At 42.0% G+C, this 22,858-nt stretch overlaps 1 protein-coding gene across 7 annotated transcripts in view; it reads right to left on the reverse strand.

Annotated features, from left to right (window-relative positions):
- SEMA3D (semaphorin 3D) overlaps window positions 1-22,858 on the reverse strand; it is a 306,858-nt gene that overhangs the window by 24,142 nt on the left and 259,858 nt on the right. For all 7 annotated transcript variants that reach the window (XM_073652332.1, XM_073652335.1, XM_073652334.1 and 4 more), the window contains 6 exons: window positions 9,582-9,804; window positions 6,679-6,767; window positions 5,677-5,718; window positions 2,752-2,909; window positions 2,539-2,603; window positions 883-1,022 (listed from right to left, as the gene is read on the reverse strand). In XM_073652332.1, the coding sequence (XP_073508433.1) occupies window positions 883-1,022; window positions 2,539-2,603; window positions 2,752-2,909; window positions 5,677-5,718; window positions 6,679-6,767; window positions 9,582-9,804 (717 nt within the window). The remainder of the gene's footprint in view (window positions 1-882; window positions 1,023-2,538; window positions 2,604-2,751; window positions 2,910-5,676; window positions 5,719-6,678; window positions 6,768-9,581; window positions 9,805-22,858) is intronic.

The raw sequence follows: 22,858 nt of genomic DNA on the forward strand, positions 1-22,858 counted from the left end.
CTAATAGAGCATTTGTCTAAAGTCATTTTTTTATTTTTGTTATGGGTGTAGAAAGTAATCAGAAGCCCGTAAAAGAACCATGGAATTGAGCCCACCCCAAGAAGCTAAGCCCTAAATTATACATTAACAATATAATAATAAAATCCTAAATTTTGGTTTTAATTCTCAACTTGTTTGCCATCTTCTAACAACAGGCCCAAGGCTTTCTTCACCTCCTCTACTTCTGCGTGAGAGAAATGAACTTCTGGGAAACACTTATGGCGCCATGTATAAATGATTAAGTGAAAGACAACTGTACAAAATACCATCTGCTTAGCAGCAACTGTTTGATTATACGCATACATGTATGATATGACTGGTGATAATGGATAGTTAGTAAATCCTATGGGACAAAATTACAGTAATTTGGCCACGATAACTGTAAGTCCAGCAAAGACTATCAGCTTTCATGTTTACTGCTAAGTGATACGTTGTTAATTTATTAGTGAAGTCCGCCAGCTTTTCACCATAAACTTTTCTGTTAGGAATGAGATGTGTATTATTCTTTTACTGCCCCTTCAATGTTTAATATAAAAATCCTAAAATAATAATAATTTATAGTTCTTTATTTAATCAAATCCCTTCATGCAGCATGATTTATTCTGCTAACCTGACCTTAAGAACTTGGCAAAGAAAAATCATTTATCAGAAAAGGTTTTCCTACATGTCATAAAAAAAAAATGAAATGGAAAATCATACAGGATTGGGAGTGCTTTCCTCTGATAGAGATAAATTGTTTCCAATAAAACATAAAACACATTTACAAAGGGAAGGACACACAATTTTCGGTCTTATAAAATCTGATAATATTTCCATTGTAGACGTACAACCAGGATGACTTACCTCTTCCTGCCGCTCCTCCCCTGTGTGCTGAATAAACCATCTAATAGATGCTTGCTGGGACTTAGGAACACATTCAAGAAAAGTAGAATTCAGCTCAACACCAAAAATGACTTTTTCCTCGGGAGCCTCGTTTGAAGGCTCTGAAAGAGATATTGATGTAAAGTCAAGAAAATTCAATCTGATCTTAATCTTCTTGTAAAGAGGTGAAAAAACAATACAATGGGCTAAAGGTTTTGTAGCTATAGACAAGTGGGTTTTGTGACCCTGTAGACCCATACGAGCAAGCATGACATCTTCCATAGACAAGTAGGAACATATTAACGTAGGCCTTGCCAGTTTTTTCTACCACGGCCTTACCTTAAAGTTACTCATGAACATCACTTACACATGTCATCAGAACACAATGTCATATTATACAGATGCAGGTGTAGAGACCTTACCCTGAGAAATATGCTTTAGCATTAACAAAGCGCAACAACACAGTTTGCCTTGTGCAGCCACATTACACAAATTGCTAGTGAATGCTTTGCAAGCCAAATTAGCATTATTTGAAAAAAATGCTAATGTGAGCAAAAAAGGAGAAAAATGTGGTAAACCAGCCTGCTCTTACTTATCACCAACTAGGGTGGGCCTAGCCAGTGATACCTATCTTACAGTATGAGAGCAAATGCTCTGCATAAACAAGATATGATTTGGGGGCCGTCATTTTAATTCTTATTTCATAAATCAATAGTACACATGAAAATAAGAAACTTTGTAATATATTTTATCAGAGAAATCTGCTTCTTTGTCCTCCAGTACTGATCATTCACTCTCAAAATTTTCAATTCAAGGGTAAAATCTGTATTCAATGTAGATAGATTTTCCCATTACTGAGATAGGAGATGGCAGTTACTGCTGATGAGATTCTATGTACATGGGAGGAGGAGGAGGAGTTAGAGTCAGAGCTACCCCTTCCTTTCTTATAAAAAACAGCTGCCATCTCCTATCTCAGTAATGTAACAATCTGTCTTCACTGAATACAGATTTTACCCATGAATTGAGAATTTTGAAAATCAGTCCTGGTGGTAAAAAAGCAGATTTCTCTGATAAGATACAATACAACGTTTTTTAAATTTTCATGTGTACTATTGATTTATTTAATAAATATTAAATGAAGGTTACTCTTTAACTCACCCACTATAATCTGTACAACTTTGAGAACATTTTTAGATGGATTTACACTTTAGCTTAAAAAAGGTTTGAGGTACTTGACATTTTGTCTTTCAAATTATCCCCTATGCCGGACCACCAGTTATCCAAAGATTGGAGCTCTGGATCCAGAGACCCAGGTTCTGCAGAGCCCAGTCTGGAATGGAGCAGAGGTACACATGCTTGACTCAATCAGCTTTTTAATCAAAGGGGTGATATGTAAGGTTCTTGTCCATTAATGTAAATGGATGAGATGAATGGATGATGACGTTAACCAGTATATTTTACAAGACGTAATTATGTTACTATGCGACAAAAATGGAGCCTTCAGAAACAACATGCAACATTAGCTTGGTGGACCTTCACCAGTCTTTACTTGATACAAATATAACCCTACTGGTATAGGAATTGTCTAAGTATTACATATCTCTGTTAAAGTCAAAGTACTTTGCATGCTATACTTACTGTCATCCACATCCCAGCACTGTGTAAGAGGATCTCCATTTTTCACATCTTGTCTTCTTGAACGCCTTGGAATGAGGAAACATTTGCAGTCAGTGATATCTCACGGGCCATACTGTATCTTGTGAATTATACTGTTGCACTTTTAGTACTGTTGTTAATGATGCAGATTTGCATATATAATATGCTTCTAGTGAAAAATTCTTTACAATTTACCTTTTTAATGTAGGTATGTATCTTGAACAAGAATTTCCATCCCAAGCACAATATGGGTCTCTAGCAAGGCAGCAGTCTGTGCAAGCTTTTCCATATGTATCACATCTGTGTAGTGACAGCTGAACCAGACCATCCTTGGATGTAATGTAAAGCTGGTGCTACAGTGACAAAAATAGAAATCTGGTCAAAATAATCTAATAAATATCTATTTTGCAGGTGGCAATGTACAGTGGAGCAAGAGAAATGTAATAAAATTGGACAATACATTAAAGGAGTTATATGAAATTCGAAATTTACATGAAATTCACTTGAATGGGGCTGAGCTGCAATGCTATTCAAAGACTCTGGACAACTGAGGCACTATTTCTGGAAAAATGTAGCTTTGTGTCTCTAATATGAGCCCTATAGACTGGTTCACGCTTCTTACATGCACATCCGAGAATGGACTCTGATGGCGGAATTGACTGTGGGCCTCCTGACCTGAACAATTTTTATTTTTTACTTAGATGCATGTAATTGGGTCTAAAAATATTTTTTTTCAAATGGGTTTAATTAAACATTTGCCTTTCTATAGCCTCAGTGTTGCACTATTTATTGCTGGCTGCAGAAGGAGTAAACTGAGAATCTCAGTCAGCCAGCCATGAGGGTGCAGTGGAAAATGTGTAACTCTTTGATCTGCCTTTTTCTGTTCTTCCCTTAGTGGTTTATGACCAGAGACTATATCAAAGTTGAATGTGCAGGGAAACAAAGATTCTGTAAAAACCAAATCGTACAAAATTTTAAATGGAATTAATTTGCAAATTTGATTTTTAGCATAAATATATGCATTTAAGTTAAAAAAAAATGTCTCTGAAGGTGGACAACCCCTGTGACATTGTACACAATTCTATTTAGGCTTTACGTAATTATATACGTCTCTGGAAAAGCTAAGTGATAAGTTAGATATTAGCACAATTCCATCTATCACAGTAGTGGACACAGTAGTTTCTTTATGTTACACATTTTTGGTTTATCCATAGGGAATGTCCAACCTCTGGGATGCACACTTCAGAAGGGAGCTTGCTCAATTAACGTCCTGGCTGTTGGAATAATTACTGTGAATGGAGAGTTGGCGTGCTAAGCAAGCATGGGCTTTAAAGGGAATCTGTCAGCAGGTTTTTGTTATGTAATCTGGGGACAGCATGAGGTAGAGGCTGAGATACAGATTTCAGCTATATGTCACTTATTAGGCTGTGTGTTGCTGTTTCCATATAATGAATGTTTTATCACCAGCAGATTATCCCTGCCCAGACTAGCTCCTTCGTGCCAAGTTGTCTGACTCCGCCCCTCCTGTGATAAGCAGCTCACTATCAATATACAACGTACACAGAAAGCCTGGTGTGGCCGGGGTTAGCTTTCTCGGCTCTGAAACAAGCTACATTTAAAAACTCTGCGTCAGAACAGTTGCACCCAGTAAACTAAATGACACATCGTTGGAATGAGGGTCTCTTTCTCTACAATATGCTGTTCTCAGATGAGGTAGAAAAAAAATGGTGACAGATTCTTTTTAACATGCAGCACTGAAACCCCATTCTGCAGATTGGTGCTGGTTTCCAGAGGTGAGACCTACTGTAGATCTTTTAGAGATTTATGCCATCTACGGCCTCAACAGGCCTGAGATTAGGATATATCACTGCAAGACCAGATAGATTTATTATTCAAAAGTATTGAAAAGTTGGGAGCCAATTTGGCAGTAATGCAAGTCACTTCCAAACAAATATATCATATAGGAAAAAAATATTTAGAAAGGATATGTGACCAACAATGGCCAGTTTTTGGACTTATGGTATTCCCAATGCTCCCCTGATTATACTGTTTTTTTTTTTTTTTTAATCCGCTAAATTGTTCTAGAGACATGACCCTTACTATTTAGAATTGATTTTGAAGGCTTTTACAATGGAGCACTGTCATGGTCATAATGCAGAGGAGTCTAAAGACTTGTCCTCGTGAGCCACGCCCCCTTTGAAAAATAATATCTCTGGAACCATATGACAGATTTAAAAGACAAAACAAAACAAAAAAAAAAGAAAGAAATATTCAGGGAGACAGTGAAAATAAAATAAGAGCAAGCACTGGCCACTTTTGACCTGGCAGGTTCTTGTTATAGAAAACATAATTGATGAAGTTGTTTTATATTTAAGGTAGAATATTATTAATAAAGTGTTTGAAAATGAATATTAAGTTGAGACATTTTGTAACAATGTTCCTGGCTTATCCAAGTAGTCATCTTCTCAATACTAAGCCCAAGTTAAGCCATTACATAGGGAGAATACTTTACTAAATGAAAGCACCAGTTTAACTAAACTACTGAAATATAATAGCAGAATAACAATCACAAGGTGTAATACTGCCACCTGCTGACAATTCTGTAGCATTGCACATCAGGGCTGTAAAGTAAATCAGTGCAGGATGAAACATTGAAACATATTTTTGTTTTTTTGCTCATGTTCAATGTGCCTCATTAATATTATGTAAATATCCATATCCATGTGTTATATTGTCAACCACCATCTTTTTTATCAGTGATATGCCTTCTTTCCTACCTTTCTGTGAATGGATCACATAGCTATTGCTGACAATTCCTGAGCTTCTAGTTTCAGTCAAATTATTTGGCTACATAATAATCATTATTGGTCTGACAAAAGCCCAGCTTCCCTATGTATGCCAATAGCATGCATACTGCAGGCCAAGCAATGCTGTACAAGAGGGGAAGGGCTTGATAATGGAAGCTGACCATAGGAACTTGTCAGGTCCCTGCTTTCATTTACAGATCTGCCTTGGATAAATGCCAGATGCAATCTTATAGATTATTATGGATAGCAATTATTTCTACATAAACATTTGACCAGCAGATTACACAGATAGAGATTTACAATTCTCTCTTACCTGCTTAATGGATAGTTCAATGTTTGTAATTGGTGATGGTTTCTGGAAAAGAAGTAACACTGGGTATCAGAACTGTCACTAAATACAGTCATGGCCGAAAGTGTTGGCACCCTTGAAATTGTTCCAGAAAATGAAGTATTTCTCCCAGAAAATTATTGAAATTACACATGTTTTGTTATATGCATGTTTATTTCCTTTCTGTGTATTGGAACAACACAAAAAACAGAGGGAGAAAAGGCAAATTGGACATAATTTCACACAAAACCCCAAAAATGTGTTCTCCTGTGTTTTTGTTTTTTCTTCATTTTTTTGGGTGGAGTTAAGAGATTTCAGATGTTTTTGGTTGATTCATTAATTGCGACTTTTTGAAAAGTTGCAAAATTTGGTGCAACTCTACTCCAGTCACCGCTAGCATTGTTTTATTCATATCTTTTTTTAAAAGTCGCATGATCGGTGACAATTATTATTATTCTTTTTTTTTTTAAAAAGTTACAAAAATGGATAATGACAGGAAATAAGGCTATTTTTGACTTTGTGCCAAATTCATGAGCCAAGCATGCCATTTTAATGAATTTAACGCAATAAACGTCAGTGAAGATCACAAGACAAAAAAAGAAAAGTGACTTAAAAAAAACGAAATGAGGTACGGGGCCTAAATGTCAATCAAATTGGAATTCAAGTAAATAAATGTTTCACTGTCAAATCAAAGTCTTTTCTATGTTTGATCTTTTGTTTACACTAAATAAACAATGAACATTTTGGGACTTCACTCCTGTTCTGCTTCCTTCATTTACAGAGTTAGCCCTTGTCACTCTCAGCGTCACAACTTCTGCTTCTTCCATAACAAAGCTGCTCCTCACAGTGTGTTGTGACCACAGAAATCTACCTGCCCATATAATGGCCTTCAAAGCCTTGTTTATTACTGTCCACATCTCCTAAAGTAGAATGGACTTTCTATTGACAGACGATTCTAGCCTGAAGTGGATAATTTGTTTTCAATACCTTAAATATCTGCAGCTCTTCCAGCAGAACCTCTTCCATATTCCAGATACCTTTGGCAACACTAATGACTTTGAGAATTGTCCCAACATCTAAAAGACAGAAGAGTCAATCATTTCATTTCAATAGTTTCAGTTCTATGTTATTGTAATAACTTCACAGATTACTCACTGGCAATTGTTTTTTCCTCCCTTCCTTTCGAAGAGTCATGACTTGTTTTTTCCCCCATACGAGTTGTAATCTTGAATGACACCACTAATTTTACCATATAATGTACGGAAAGATGTGAGCTATGTTGCCATTTTCTGAGACCCATAACTTTTTTATTTTTCAGATGATCTGTATTAGGGCTTGCTTTTTTGGTGGTGAGCTGATCTTTAGATTAATACCATTTTGGGATACATATTCGATTGCTTTTTACTCCATTTTTGGGGGAAGATGTGGAAACCAAAACACAGGATTTTTTTTTATCTTTTTTTATTGCGTTATGCTTTTAACGGATGAGTTGAATAATTTTATTTTTTGATCAGTCTGATTTTTATTGCATCAGTTATGAATATGGCAACCCATCGGCATCCTATGATCGCCTCACAATGAGGTCAATTGCCACTCGAAACAGTGCACCCATAATACTGCGCACCTTAAATGTCACTGTCATAATTTAAGGGGTTAAACAGCAAGCTCTACTCTCTGCTGTTAGCAGTGAATGCCATCTATATAACTCAGCTGGAATTTGCTAGTTATGGCACGGGCTCAGTTCCTGATCCTGCTCCATACACTCACATGTATTAGGAACTGTTTAGAGTAAAATGTAGCACAATGTACTATGCCGTTTCTGTATCTCCAGAGTTAAGACAATTCAAAAAAGGTTAGGGGTAGACAGAACTGAGTATGACTAAACAATATATACGGTATTATATCAATGACAATTTTAATTTAAAGGCCTATTATTAGCATGTGATGCTTATATAAATATTACTGTCAGAATCTGACAATTTAACGAAGAATGGGAAGTGATACATAGATATTTCATAACTCTTACCCAATTTGTCATAGATCTCTTCTGACATGTTAACCAATTTTTCCCTGACAGTATTGAAGGGGTTGTCCGGTCAAAAGTGATAAGTCTGCAGTGACTTTGTGTGACTGCAGACTTATGAATTCCCCCAGAGCACGAACTGTGGGGGATTCGCCGGTTTCAGACCCGGCACCGGAGGGTATGTATAAGTTATACACACACCTGGCCTCGTTCTCCATACACTTGTATTGAACAAGGTTGCGCCTTTTAGTCGGACGCCCCCACTGGTAGTCCATGTCACTACACGGGGCATGGCCTCACTCTATACAAGTGTATGGAGCGAGGCAGCGGCGACTGGCCGGAGGTATGTATAACTCATACACACTCTTTGGTCCCAGGTCTAAACCAGTGAATCCCCGCAGCTCACAGTGCCTGCGCTGGGGGGATACATAAGCGCAGTCACACAAAGTGACTGCAGACTTATCATTTTTGACTGGATAACTCTTTCAATACTCCCTTTGTCTGTAAAAAAAAAAATGGGTTATTTAGTAGCGCCAGTATAAATTATACAATTCAGGAATCTCCCCCTACTGCAAAAAGGGTTATTCTCATTTTCATAAATGGGTATTGTCAGAGAGTGACTGTAAAGTCATTTTGCAATTTACTGCTTTTTAACATTTTCAGGCGTTCTTGAGATATTAACAGTTTTCTTTTCTTTACAGCTCACTGCATTGGAGACCGACCACTACTGCTAGACAGCAGAACACGAGCAGCCCTTACAAGCTCTTTTCTCTTGAACTAGTAAGCACTATTTTGAAGCTGGCCAGGATCCCTGGAGGGCATCATTACTATATAATCCTGGCCAGCCTCAATGCATTACTCACAAGCTAGATAGCAGTGGTGGTTGATTTCCTAGGCAACGAGCTGTAAACAAAAGAAAAGGGTTACAATATCAAGAACAGCTTCAAATTTTAATAAACAGTAAAATTAGTCAGCACAGTGGCTCAGTAGTTAGTACTGGTGTCCTTGGTTTCAATCCTATCAAGGACAGCATCTGCAAGGAGTTTGTATGTTCTCCCCGTGTTTGTGTGGGTTTCCTCCAGCTTCTCCGGTTTCCTCTCACACTCCAAAGACATACTGATAGGGAATCTAGATTGAGCGTAGTGATCAGTGCAAGTGCTCGTTACTCGAGTTTGCCTAGGGTGCTCGGGTATGTACCGAGTATCGCGGGTGCTCAAGTGACATGTTCGAGTCCCCGCTGCCACATGTTTTGTGGCTGTTATCCACAAAACATGCGGGGGTTGCCCGTATTTGTCAGGCAATCCCGCATGTTTTGTGGCTGTCTAACAGACGCAAAACATGCAGCAGCGGGGACTCGAACATGTCACTTGAGCACCCGCGATACTCGGTACATACCCGAGCACCCTAGGCAAAGTCGAGTAACAAGCACTTGCGCTCATCACTAATTGTGAGCTCCATTTGTGAAGAGCTGTGGAATATGATGGCGCTATATAAGTAGGCATAATAAAAAATTGGAAAAGTACTTTTTACAAGCACTATCTGACAATATTCCTCTATGAAGATGGGAATTATCATTTAATAAGAGTCTGGCAGCACTTAAAGTTTTCATCAAAAAGAGTACCCCGCACAATAAATGATAAACAGTATTACAAGTCACCTATGAGTTCCATGATCTGCAAAAGTGCATACACTTTTGAATTGCATGCTTGTAATTGGTATATTATACATAACAAATTAAGCAACATATAATACATATATTCAGCTTCTAAGAAATTTGACAATATTAACCAAGGCAATGGGCAATGATGCAATGATACAAAAATGATATAAAATAATATATTAAATAATTTTGACATATGCAATTTACCTGTCCCGAGAAACATGACATCATACTGGCCGTCTTCTGCTATCACATGGTCAACCGCGATCTGAGTTAACTTGTAGTCCACATTCAGTCTGGTGAACACAGGTTTACCATGCAGAGGGTACACCGACTTGTACATAAGCGGGTGGTTCTTTACAAAACTAATCACATCATCTGGGAAGTCTTTGGTAGATTTTATCATTGGGTCATAAGTGTTGCTTGGACACTGAAACAAAAAATACAAATTTATAAAAAAAAATTGATTTCTGGCAGAAAAATCAGTATATATTACTAAGATTGAACATATTTTACTTCTAGAGCATACAGTCTACAAAGCAGCACCCCTACTGTATATACTAAGATAAATGAAAATCAAAGCAAAATAGAAAACAAGCATTTATCTAGATCATAGCCCCATCTAGTGGTCACTGAACATATTGCTGACATTAAACATGTAAAGACTACACACTTCAAAGCTAGAAGAGATCAACCTTTCCTCACTTACTCAAATATCCTGATACAGGACACATTTATTAATTACTTCCATAATATATTTATAAGGGTGACATTCCTGCTTTCTAAGTAAAAGACATGCAGCTTACTGTACATTAATTACATACTGATATGATTTATTTAAAAGTTACAGAATTCTTAATTCTAGCTGTTTTTTGAATTAGTCAGGTCTTTTTTGACTGATCCAGATCTTTCAATCTGACATGCCATAATACACTGCACTCTGTTGCATTACATTCATTTCTTCTATAAACATCACTTATCGCCATGCACTATGTATTCTGATATGGTAGATGCTGGGTGATATAAGATCAGCACATTGTGAATAGCGCATGGAATCACTATGGCCTATCAGTCATGATGAAACAGCTGAAAATCTGGACATGTAAAGTAATCCAATGTGCAATATTTACAGTTATTTTAAAGTGATATATGAATATGCTGTAACCACTGTAGATATATTGTCTAACATATCTTCTGAGTTATTTTTTGTTGCTGTTTTAGGACACACACATAAAACTACTGTGTAATTTCTATACTTATTTTTTGTAAGTATATTTTTAAGCATCATATTTTATATCACAAAACTTGTTGAATGATTTATTTAGGTTATTGATGCCGTGCACATACTTATACTGTATGTGTTGATATATATCTTTTTTTCGTTATATTTATGCAATAAATTGTATTTTATATTTTTTTAAAAATCAGATTTTTGTTATATTTTTCGCAGCAAAAACTTTTCTTTTTACTATTATTTTCTTCATTTTTCCAGATATTATAATTATACATTATTTTTATTATGTTTTCCCAGATTATATATACAGTATGTACACTGCTCAAAAAAATAAAGGGAACACTCAAATAACACATCCTAGATCTGAATGAATGAATGAAATATTCTTATTGAATACTTTGTTCTGTACAAAGTTGAATGTGCTGACAACAAAATCACACAAAAATCATCAATGGAAATCAAATTTATTAACCAATGGAGGCCTGGATTTGGAGTCACCCCCAAAATTAAAGTGGAAAAACACACTACAGGCTGATCCAACTTTGATGTAATGTCCTTAAAACAAGTCAAAATGAGGCTCAGTATTGTGTGTGTGGCCTCCACGTGCCTGTTTGACCTACCTACAATGCCTGGGCATGCTCCTGATGATGTTGCGGATGGCCACCTGTGGGATCTCCTCCCAGACCTGGACTAAAGCATCCGCAAACCCCTGGACAGTCTGTGGTGCAACGTGACGTTGGTGGATGGAGCAAGACATGATGTCCCAGATGTGCTCAATCGGATTCAGGTCTGGGGAACGGGCGGGCCAGTCCATAGCTTCAATGCCTTCATCTTGCAGGAACTGCTGACACACTCCAGCTACATGAGGTCTGGCACTGTCCTGCATTAGGAGAAACCCAGGGTTAACCGCACCAGAATATGGTCTCACAAGGGGTCTGAGGATCTCATCTTGGTACCTAATGGCAGTCAGGCTACCTCTGGCGAGCACATGGAGGGCTGTGCAGCCCTCCAAAGAAATGCCACCCCACACCATTACTGACCCATTGCCAAACCGGTCATGCTGAAGGGTGTTGCAGGCAGCAGATCGCTCTCCAAGGCGTTTCCAGACTCTGTCACATCTGTCACATGTGCTCAGTGTGAACCTGCTTTCATCTGTGAAGCGCACAGGGCGCTAGTGGCGACTTTGCCAATCCTGGTGTTTTGTGGCAAATGCAAAGCGTCCTGCACAGTGTTGGGCTGTGAGCACAACCCCCATCTGTGGACTTCGGGCCCTCATACCACCCTCATGGAGTCGGTTTCTAACCGTTTGTGCAGACACATACACATTTGTGGCCTGCTGGAGGTCATTTTGTAGGGCTCTGGCAGTGCTCCTCCTGTTCTCTTTGCACAAAGGCGGAGGTCCTGCTGCTGGGTTGTTACCCTCCTACGGCCCCCTCCATGCCTCCTGGTGTACTGGCCTGTCTCCTGGTAGCACCTCCAGCCTCTGGACACTACGTTTAAAGACACAGCAAACATTCTTGCCACATCTCGCATTCATGTGCCATCCTGGAGGAGATCCCACAGGACACCATCCGCAACCTCACCAGGAGCATGCCCAGGCATTGTAGTGAGGTCATACAGGCACGTATACTGAGCCTCATTTTGACTTGTTTTAAGGACATTACATCAAAGTTGGATCAGCCTGTAGTGTGTTTTTCCACTTTAGTTTTGGGGGTGGCTCCAAATCCAGGCCTCCATTGGTTAATAAATTGGATTTCCATTGATGATTTTTGTGTGATTTTGTTGTCAGCACATTCAACTTTGTACAGAACAAAGTATTCAATGAGAATATTTCATTCATTCAGATCTAGGATGTGTTATTTCAGTGTTCCCTTTATTTTTTTGAGCAGTGTATATACAGGGTGGGCCACAGTATATATGCATATATATGTATATATATATATATATATATATATATATATATATATACAGGGTGGGCCATTTATATGGATACACCTAAATTAAATGGAAATGGTTGGTGATATCAACTTTTTGTTTGTGGCACATTAGTATATGGGAGGGGGAAAACTTTTCCAGATGGGTGGTGACCATGGCGGCCATTTTTAAGTCAGCCATTTTGGATCCAACTTTATTTTTTTCAATGGGAAGAGGGTCATGTGACACATCAAACTTATTGAGAATTTCATAAGAAAAACAATGGTTTGCTTGATTTTAATGTAACTTTATTTTTTCATGAGTTTTCTACAAGTTTATGACCACTTATAAAAGGTGTTCAAAGTGCTGCCCATTGTGTTGGATTGTCAATGCAACACTCTTCTCCCACTCTTGACACACTGATAGCAACACCGCAGAAGAAATGCTAGCACAGGCTTCCAGTATCCGTTGTTTCAGATGCGGCACATCTGGGAGAAGAGGGTTGCATTGACAATCTAACACAATGGGCAGCACTTTGAACACATTTTATAAGTGGTCTTAAACTTGTAAAAACTCACGAAATAATAAAGTTATGTTAAAACCAAGCACACCATTGTTTTTCTTATGAAATTCTCAATAAGTTTGATGTGTCACATGACCCTCTTCCCATTGAAAAAAATAAAGTTGGATCCAAAATGGCCGACTTCAAAATGGCCGCCATGGTCACCACCCATCTGGAAAAGTTTTTCCCCTCCCATATACTAATGTGCCACAAAAAGGAAGTTGATATCACCAACCATTCCCATTTAATTTAGGTGTATCCATATTAATGGCCCACCCTGTATATATATATATATATACATATATATGCATATATACTGTGTGTATATATGTATATATACAGTACAGACCAAAAGTTTGGACACACCTTCTCATTTAAATATTTTTCTGTATTTTCATGATTATGAAAATTGTACATTCACACTGAAGGCATCAAAACTATGAATTAACACGTGGAATTATATACTTAACAAAAAAGTGTGAAACAACTGAACATATGTCTTATATTCTAGGTTCTTCAAAGTAGCCACCTTTTGCATAGTCATGAAAATACAGAAAAATCTTTAAATGAGAAGGTGTGTCCAAACTTTTGGTCTGTACTGTATATATATATATATATATATATATATATATATATATATAAAAGCAAGGAAACAGTACAGATGATAGGTGCCTATAAATGCAAAAAAAGCAGGTAGCACACTGTAGGAAAATAAAAAAGTGAAGAAACTTTTAATTTGCCATGTGTGCAAAGAAAAGCAGCGTTTCAGCTCCAAGGCGCCTTTGTTCAGCAGTTAGTAGAGTGCAGTAGTGTTGAGCCACCCCCGTAGTGTTCGAGTTCGGTTCGTCGAACACCCGTGTGTTCGCCGAACTGTTCGTCGAACTGTTCGTCGAACACCTTCGAACACCGTTAAAACCAATGGCAGGCAAACAAAAACACATAGAAACACATAGAAAACACCTTCAAAGGTGTCCAAAAGCTGACAAACTGCTCAGAAGACATAACTAACACATGGAAAAGTGACAAGTACATATAGTCATGCGAAAAGAAAAGAGGTGGAGGAGTAAAAGGAGGGGGAGACACAGATATAGGCATGTCATGCCCTTCTAAAATCCAAAAAGTGAGAAGCCGACACGGCCAGTCCGCTCCTGCCCGTGCCACCTCTGTGTCGCCGGGTTTGTGCCAGAGCCGCGGTGAACCCTGACGGCCAGCCCCCCTCTCCCAATACTGGTGCCTGTCCGCTAGTGGGTCGAGCGAGCCCCCCTGTGGTGGAGGCAGCTCTAAGCTTTTTAATTTAAATTGTCTCTCTAATTTGAATGAATACACTTTAAATCCATTTACAAGGATCTATTGGAGGGCAAGTCTCATGCCAGCAGCCGCGTAATTCCAGCTCCAGTAGCGTCCACTAAAGCTGCTGCAGTTAAAAAGCTTTTATAAGGATCGAGCTCGGCTGTCCACCGCAAGGCATCCTAATGCCAGTCCCAGCCCCTATGCCTTGGGGTGCCTCCTGATGCTCTTCACTAAGTATCCCATGGTCCCGAATCATTTCCTTTGAAAAAATTAAGTGTCTAAACTACAGGTGGTGTAGCTTGCTTAACAGCCGGGATAATCCGCTGACTAGCAGACACTGCTACTAGGCACAAAGTATTTCCTGGGCTAGATGCAGTTAAAAATTTGTAATTAGATACTCTCGTTGGATGCTGAGAAAGCATTCCATAGAGTCTCCTGGCACGCCATATATGATTCTCTTAAAAAGCTTGGGGTAGGGGTCTAGGGGACCCTTTTATAGCCAAAATCACGGCCCTGTATCGCAATACGTCACCTAGGCTGAAGATAAATGGAACTGTAGCACCCTGAGGGCTCGGTTGCTACAGACGTATTGCACCTCACCCAGAGGTGTGATATCTCACTCTCAGGAAAGGATGGAGTGTGGATCAGGACCCGACACCTGCATGCATTACACCACATTGCCGTGGGGCAGGGCGACCAATATGCCCCTGAGATGGGCACGACAGTCCCTGTCCCTGGCTGGAGTGGGGGGAGGGAACACTGAGGAAGGGGAACCCTGTAGTGCAGGAGCAGGGAGGAAGCAGTTCCTGGGTGCATTGAGAAGGGAGTATAAAAGGTGGGCACCATCTTAGTTCAGTGCAGAGAAGTCTGAGCAGAAGTGGCAGGGTGCAGGGGCTCTGCATGAGCTCTGCTCCGGAGGCGGGCCTAGTAACAGAGGCCCAGGCCTGGAAGAGGGAGAAGGAAGGAAGAGGAGCGGAGAAGGCCTCAGGAACGAGGAATGAAGGGATCCCAGGGGTGCGGACGGGCGAGTCGCCACCGCACGCCCGAATCCACCTGCGTGGAGGGGTCAGGCCAAAGGGGGAGACCGGTCCCCGAACTAGTGGAGGCAGGAAACGACCCTCAGCTAGAAACCGGAGGCTCTGACATTTTATGTGGCGCAGCCCCTCGCTACACCCGCTAGGAAGGCCCCACATAGGGTCAGGGAAACTGGCGCCAAGTTTACCAAGAGGAGGCCCGAGGCAGCCGGACAGAAGTGTTGGTAAGAAAGGCCAGACAAAGGACACACAAAGGGGGTCCTGTGAAGTGCTCCAAAGTTATCTGGGAGTTGTCTGAGCCCCTCACCTGGTGAGCACAGTACGACGTGGGCAGCCGTTACCTGCAGACGTGGTCTGGATAATAAGAACTGTGAGTAAAGGCCCTGGACTGCATCACTGACTCCGTGTCATTACTGCTGCTGCCCTGCACCATCACCCCCATCCTCCGCATACACTGCCCTGAGGCTATACTCCTCCCGTGGGGAGTTATGCTACGGTCTGCTGCACCCACAACACCAGCCTCAGCGGTCTGCCCTGGAGCGGCGGTTCACTCTGACCGCAATCCACGGGTGGCGTAGTCGGACATTTAAACATCAAAACCACATAAATAGTTCCGCCACTGGTTTGACCGCCCTGAGCCACGGAACCGGGTTGCCGCCACGGAGACTACAACCACCAGCATCCACCAAAAAGGGTCCGGCTCCGGGTGTCCCAAGGCCCAGGGGGCGCGTCAGAACATTTTCATCACCTTTCACAATCACCAATGGGACAAGGCAGGGATGTTCTCTGTCCCCTCTCTTATACATCCTAGTGACGGAGCACCTGCTCTCATCAATTCGCCATAACCCCAATATTAGGTGGATTGAGGTGGGAGGCACTGAGTACAAGTGCTCTCTATTTGCTGATGATGTCCTAGTATATATCACTCAATCACATATATCCATCCCTGCTGTTATGGCTGAAATAGATCACTTTGTTACATGGTCAAATTTTAAAATCAATGCAGCGAAGTCTGAGGCCCTCGATGTCTCCCTCCCCAAATCCATATAGGATTCCATCCAGTCCAACTTTCCCTTTGCCTGTCCCTCACAGGGTATCAAATACTTAGGAATTCCTATTCATAGAGACCTCTCCCATCTATGTTATCTTAATTTTGGGCCCTTTATTGAACAACTCCATACAGACCACGGTTGGCAAGTTAGAACTGTAAGATTCACTACGTGAACCGCTGGTGTTTTGTGGAAAAGCACATGTACACTGCGTTCCAAATTATTATGCAAAAAGTGTTTAGGAGTGATAAGGGAAGAATTTGTTTGTTTGTCAGTTAAACTCATTGATGGTGATGTGTGTCAGGGCTCTTTATATCACTGTAAGCAATTGCAGACACCTGTGCTAATTAGTTTGGCAGGTGTGTCCAATGAAAGGCAAGACTACTTAAGAAGGCTCTCTCACATTATTAAGCAGCCTACATTTTCTGCCAAAATGGGAAAGAAAAAGGATGTGTCGGCTGCTGAGAAGCAACAAATTGTGGAGTGTTTAGGTCAAGGCATGACTACAATCAACATTGTGCGATGATCAGGATGAAGTGTCTTGGCAATCAAGAAGTATGTAGCTGATTCACAGTACACACGTGTGCGTGCTGATAAGGGCAAATTGAGGACTCTTTCCTACAGGCAGTTACGTCAGGTTGAAAGAGCAGCGGCCAAAAAGCCTTGTCATAGCAGCAGACAAGTTTTTGAAGCTGCTTGTGCCTCCAACGTCCCCCGAACAACAAGATGCAGGGTCCTTCAGAGGTTTGCAGCTGTGCATACGCCATCCTGTCGACCTCCTCTATCCACTTCACACAAGCAGAAACGGCTCCAGTGGGCCAAACATTACATGAAGACTGATTTCAAAACAGTTTTGTTCACGGATGAGTGCCGTGCAGCGCTCGATGGTCCAGATGGATGGAGTGGAGGATGGCTGGTTGATGGACACCCCACACAAACACGGCTACAGCGCCAACAAGGAGGAGGTGGAGTAATGTTTTGGGCTGGAATCTTGGGGAGAGAGATTGTCGGCCCCTTTAGGATCCCTGAAGGCGCTAAAGATGAACTCCATAATGTATGTGGATTTTCTCAAACAGCACTTCCTGCCATGGTTCAAGAAGAAGAACCGTGTATTTCACAGCAAGATCATTTTTCTGCATGATAATGCACCATCTCATGCTGCACATAAAACATCTGCATCTCTGGCTGATATGGGCATAAAAGGGGACAAACTTATGGTGTGACCCCCATGCTCCCCTGACCTCTACCCCATTCAGAACCTTTGGAGCATCATTAAAAGGAGTGTCTATGATGGCGGGAGGCAGTTCACATCTAAGCAACAGCTCTGGGAGGGTATTCTGTCCTCATGCAAAACAATTGAAGCAGAAACCATCCAAAACCTGACAAATTCAATGGACGAGAGAGTTCAGAAGCTCCTTTCGAACAAGGGGTCCTATGTGAAAATGTAACATCACCTAGAATAAAGTTTTGAGTTGAAAACTGTTTGATTTCAGTTTCTAACAACCTGCTAATGCTTATAATTTCAAAAATGACCATTTTTTTGGTCTTTATTAAAATGAAAAGGTTGATCGAAAAGTTTGGGGGATCTAAGAGTGTGGCAACCCAGTAGTCATGATTACTTCGAATTCTGACAATATGAGGGTCATGCTGCAGGTAGTGCAGCAAGAAGGCACTTATGTGTCTTGCGCATCTCGGAGCCCCAAAATTATTTTCCGGGCTAGATGCAGCTAAAAATTATTTTAAATTTTAAATCTGGTGAAGCTTTAGTATAGATGGCCTAATAGGATCAGTGCTGCACACTGCTACAAAGCCCAAATTATTTTCCAGTCAAGATACAGATAAACATGATTAGTAATTTGAAAGCTTAAAACGGTTGGTAGGGTGATTTTAACCAATCATCAAGCTTTTACTCTCCCCAGGATGACACAGGGGTAGAAAAGTCGTTTCGGATCCATGATTTGTTCATCTTTATGAACGTGAGTCTGTCTACATTATCAGTGGAGAGCCGCGTGCGCTTATCTGTCAGCACACCACCAGCAGCGCTGAACACACGTTCAGACAGAACGCTGGCTGCGGGGCATGACAAGATCTCCAAGGCGTAAGTGGCTAGCTCCGGCCATTTATCCAGATTGGAAGCCCAAAAAGAGCAAGGGTCCAGTGACACAGTCGTGGCTTCAATGTTTACTTGGAGATACTCCTGTACCATCGTCTCTAGGCGTTGACTATGTGTCAGACTTCTTGTCTCCTGTGGCCTTGCAAAGGATGGGCTAAAAAAGTGGTGAAATGATTCCGCAAAATTGATGTTACCAGCAGATACTGTGGTTCTGTTACGGTTTGAGTGCTGAACACTTGACGGTCCCACGGTTGGCAAGTTGGAACTGTGAGATTCACTACGTGCACCACTGGTATTTTGTGGAAAAGCACATGTAAGATTCTGCAACAGTCTCTGCTGATACTCCTGCATGCGTGCATCCCTTTCTATGGCAGGAATAATTTCTGCAAATTTACTTTTGTACCGGGGATCTAACAGTGTGGCAACCCAGTAGTCAGGATTATTTCTAATTCTCACAATTCGAGGGTCATGTTGCAGGTAGTGCAGCAAGAAGGCACTCATGTGTGTTGCGCATCCAGGAGCACCAAGTCCCTGTTGTGTTGGTGGCGAGGTAACAATCATGCTTCCTTCCTCTGTCCTCTCCCCCCAACCTCGCACAACAGAAATGTGATCAAGGTCTCCCTCATCTGATGAGTCTTCCATCAGTTCGTCCTCCACTTCTTCCTGGGCTCCTGCACCTTCCTCACTAGTTTGGCTGCTACCATGCGCCCTGGTAAAACCATCTCCCCCACCCTCACATGCCTGCCGCCTTGGTGCTGCCGACCGTCTGGACCTTGCAGATGTTAGCCCTTCCGCATACAACTCCTCCTCCTCTACTTCCTCCACCTCCTCTTGTGCCACCACCTGACTCCGAATTCTGTTTAACATGTGCTCCAGCATGTAAATCACCGGAATAGTCATGCTGATAATGGCATCGTCAGCACTAAACATCTTCGTCGCCATTTCAAAACTGTGCAGAAGGGTGCATAGGTCCCTGATCTGAGACCACTCCTCCAGCGTGATTTGCCCCACCTCTGAATCTCGTTGGCCCAGGCTATACGTCAGAACGTATTGCACCAGGGCTTGTCGGTGCTGCCACAGTCGCTGCAACATGTGCAGAGTTGAATTCCATCGGGTAGGCACATCGCATTTTAGCCGGTGAAGTGGCAGGCCCAACGACTTCTGTAGAGATGTAAGTTGCTGAGCTGCGGGATGCAAATGGCGGAAGTGAGCACACAGCGACCGTGCCCTCTGCAGAAGGCCATCTAGTCTGGGATAGTGGGCTAAAAATTGCTGGACAACCAGGTTCAATACGTGAGCCATACAAGGCACGTGTGTGACATTGCCCCGGCGAAGGGCCGCACCCAGGATTGCAGCATTGTCGCACACGGCTTTCCCTGGTTTCAGGTCCAGTGGAGACAACCATTCATGAAATTGGTTCTCCAGAGCTGACCACAACTCCTCAGCTGTGTGACTCACATTTCCCAGACATTTCAATGTAAAAACCGCCTGATGACGTTGAGCCCTACTGCCAGCATAGTAAGGAGGTGTGCAGGATCCCTTCTGCGCAGTTAGAAAGCTTGTGGCATGACCAGACAGGCTTTGGGTGCAGGTGGAAGACCAAGAGGAGGTTGAGGAGGCAGAAGCAGTGGAGGAACTTTGACATAAAGAGGATTGACGCACAACTCGTGGGGACGGCAAGACTTGGACAGCAGCCCCTTGTCCTGCTGTCACCATAGTTACCCAGTGCCCAGTCAGCGACATGTAACGCCCCTGTCCATGCCTACTCGTCCAAGTGTCTGTGGTGAAATGCACCCTGTCACACACAGAGTTTCTCAAAGAAGCGGTGATGTTGTGTGCGACATGCTGGTGGAGCGCAGGCACACCTTTCTTTGAGAAGTAGTGCCGACTAGGCATCTGGTACTGGGGCACTGCGACGGACATAAGGTCTCGAAAATCCTCTGTGTCCACCAGGCGGAAAGGCAGCATTTCTGTAGCCAAGAGCTTGCAGATGGTGAAATTCAACCTCTTAGCTTTCTCATGGCTAGGAGGAAATGGTCTTTTACTTGTCCACATCTGAGGGACCGAGGGCTGGCTATTGTGCTTAGACGGGGTTGATAAGGGTGTCCCCGGCAAACTGCCGGTCTGTGAGAAAGATGCAGGCGGACATGTTAGGTTGCCTTGATCCAAAGGTGGTGCTATCGATGTCGGACAGCGCTCAACACCAGCTGGTGTTCCCACCTCCAAAGAAAATGATGACCTGTCAATCACGCTGGCTGTTGTGGGTAAAGACGTGGCAGGTCTGCGCCCCAAAACAGGTGTGACTGCTGTCCCCCCAGTCACAGAGGATGAAGAGGCCGCGGATGCACAAGATATGGCAGACGGTGGTTGGCCCGGCCGGCTAGGCCGCATTGTAGCACACTGAGCTTCCCACTGCAACTTATGCTTCATGTCCATGTGCCGGTTCATGCATGAAGTACTCAAACTATGTATTTTTTGGCCTCTACTTAGCTTTTGCTGACAAATGTTACAGATAACACGAGTTGGGTCATCTTTATCGATCTGAAAAAATGCCCAGGCTATGCAAGGCTTAGCACCCATGCGACCTGAAGAGCCACCACGACTTGTGGTGAGAGGCAGAGTTGTGTTTGAGGATGCAGTTGTTGACGTGCTTCCAGTACTACGTCTCTGTCCAGGAAGGCGCAACCTGACCTCGTCGTCACTAGCATCTTCCTCCACCTCCTCTGCTGACCTCATCTCTTGGCTGACTGTGGGTTGACAGTAAGTGGGATCTCCAACCTCATCATCATCACCCTGTGCGTTATCACACCCGTCGTCCTCAGAGCCAACCTGTTCCTGCCCTGACAAAAAAATAAAGTTGTCGCTCCAATCAGGTATTTGAGTCTTATCATCGTCTTCCTCATTGTCTCCACCAACAGGAGTTACGGTTTGAGAATGAGGGTCTACATTATGGTCAGAACCTTCTGCGTCTGGTCCTGGATCCGACTCATAAAGATTCTGGGCATCAGTGCAGATCATTTCCTCGTCTGGATTCACAGAAGCGCTGGAGTCGACCTCTGATTCCCAGGCTATAGTATGAGTAAACAGCTCTGCAGACTCAACCATCTGTTCTACCTCATACTCAGACGGGCAGCTGGAGATTTGGGAGCTGTGAGGAAGCAAGTGCGATTTGGGTGACACCTTTGAGGACTGGAGTATTTGTGATGTTGAAGTTGATGTGGAGGAGAGCCCACTTAAAGGAGCACTTGATATCCGTTGAAGCACCTGCTGTTTTTGTGCCTCATCTGGAATTTGTAGCGATTGGCGTGGCCGTAAGAAAGGGATCTTATCACATTGTCCGCTAAAAGAAGTAGACATTTTAGTTTGGCTGGAAGATGGTCTTTCTTCTGCAGATGTTACTGTTGCTTTAACACCTACCCCACGGACACAACCTTTTTTCCCCTTCCCAACATGCCTATTCCCCTTTCCACCAGCAGCAGGCCTTTTTCCACTCATTTTGGTGGTTAACTAATTCACAACTCTGGAGTTGTTTGCACAAAAAAACAATGGATGGTAACCGAGCAGAGCTGAGTGGCCAAACTGTGGTATTAGGCCAAAACTATTGGCTGGGTTAGATGCAGAAAAAAATTATATTCAATTTGCAACCTGATGGAGGTCAGTATAGATGGACTAATACAACAAGTCCCACACACAGCTAGAAGCCCAATATTTTTTCAGAGGTAGATGCAGAAAAAAATATATTCAGTTTGCAACCTGATGGAGGTCAGTATAGATGGACTAATACAACAAGTCCCACACACAGCTAGAAGCCCAATATTTTTTCAGAGGTAGATGCAGAAAAAAATATATTCAGTTTGCAACCTGATGGAGGTCAGTATAGGTGGACTAATAGAACAAGTCCCACACACAGCTAGAAGCCCAATATTTTTTCAGAGGTAGATGCAGAAAAAAATATATTCCGTTTGCAACCTGATGGAGGTCAGTATAGGTGGACTAATAGAACAAGTCCCACACACTGCTAGAAGGCCAAATATTTTTTCAGAGCTAGATGCAGAAAAAAATTATATTCAGTTTGCAACCTGATGGAGGTCAGTATAGATGGATTAATAGAACAAGACCCACACACAGCTAGAAGCCCAATATTTTTCAGAGGTAGATGCAGAAAAAAATATATTCAGTTTGCAACCTGATGGAGGTCAGTATAGATGGACTAATACAACAAGTCCCACACACAGCTAGAAGCCCAATATTTTTTCAGAGGTAGATGCAGAAAAAAATATATTCAGTT

Source organism: Phyllobates terribilis, unplaced genomic scaffold (assembly GCF_046119375.1).
Source record: "Phyllobates terribilis strain yellow unplaced genomic scaffold, ASM4611937v1 Scaffold_11__3_contigs__length_659146591, whole genome shotgun sequence".
Classification (NCBI taxonomy): Eukaryota; Metazoa; Chordata; class Amphibia; order Anura; family Dendrobatidae; genus Phyllobates; species Phyllobates terribilis.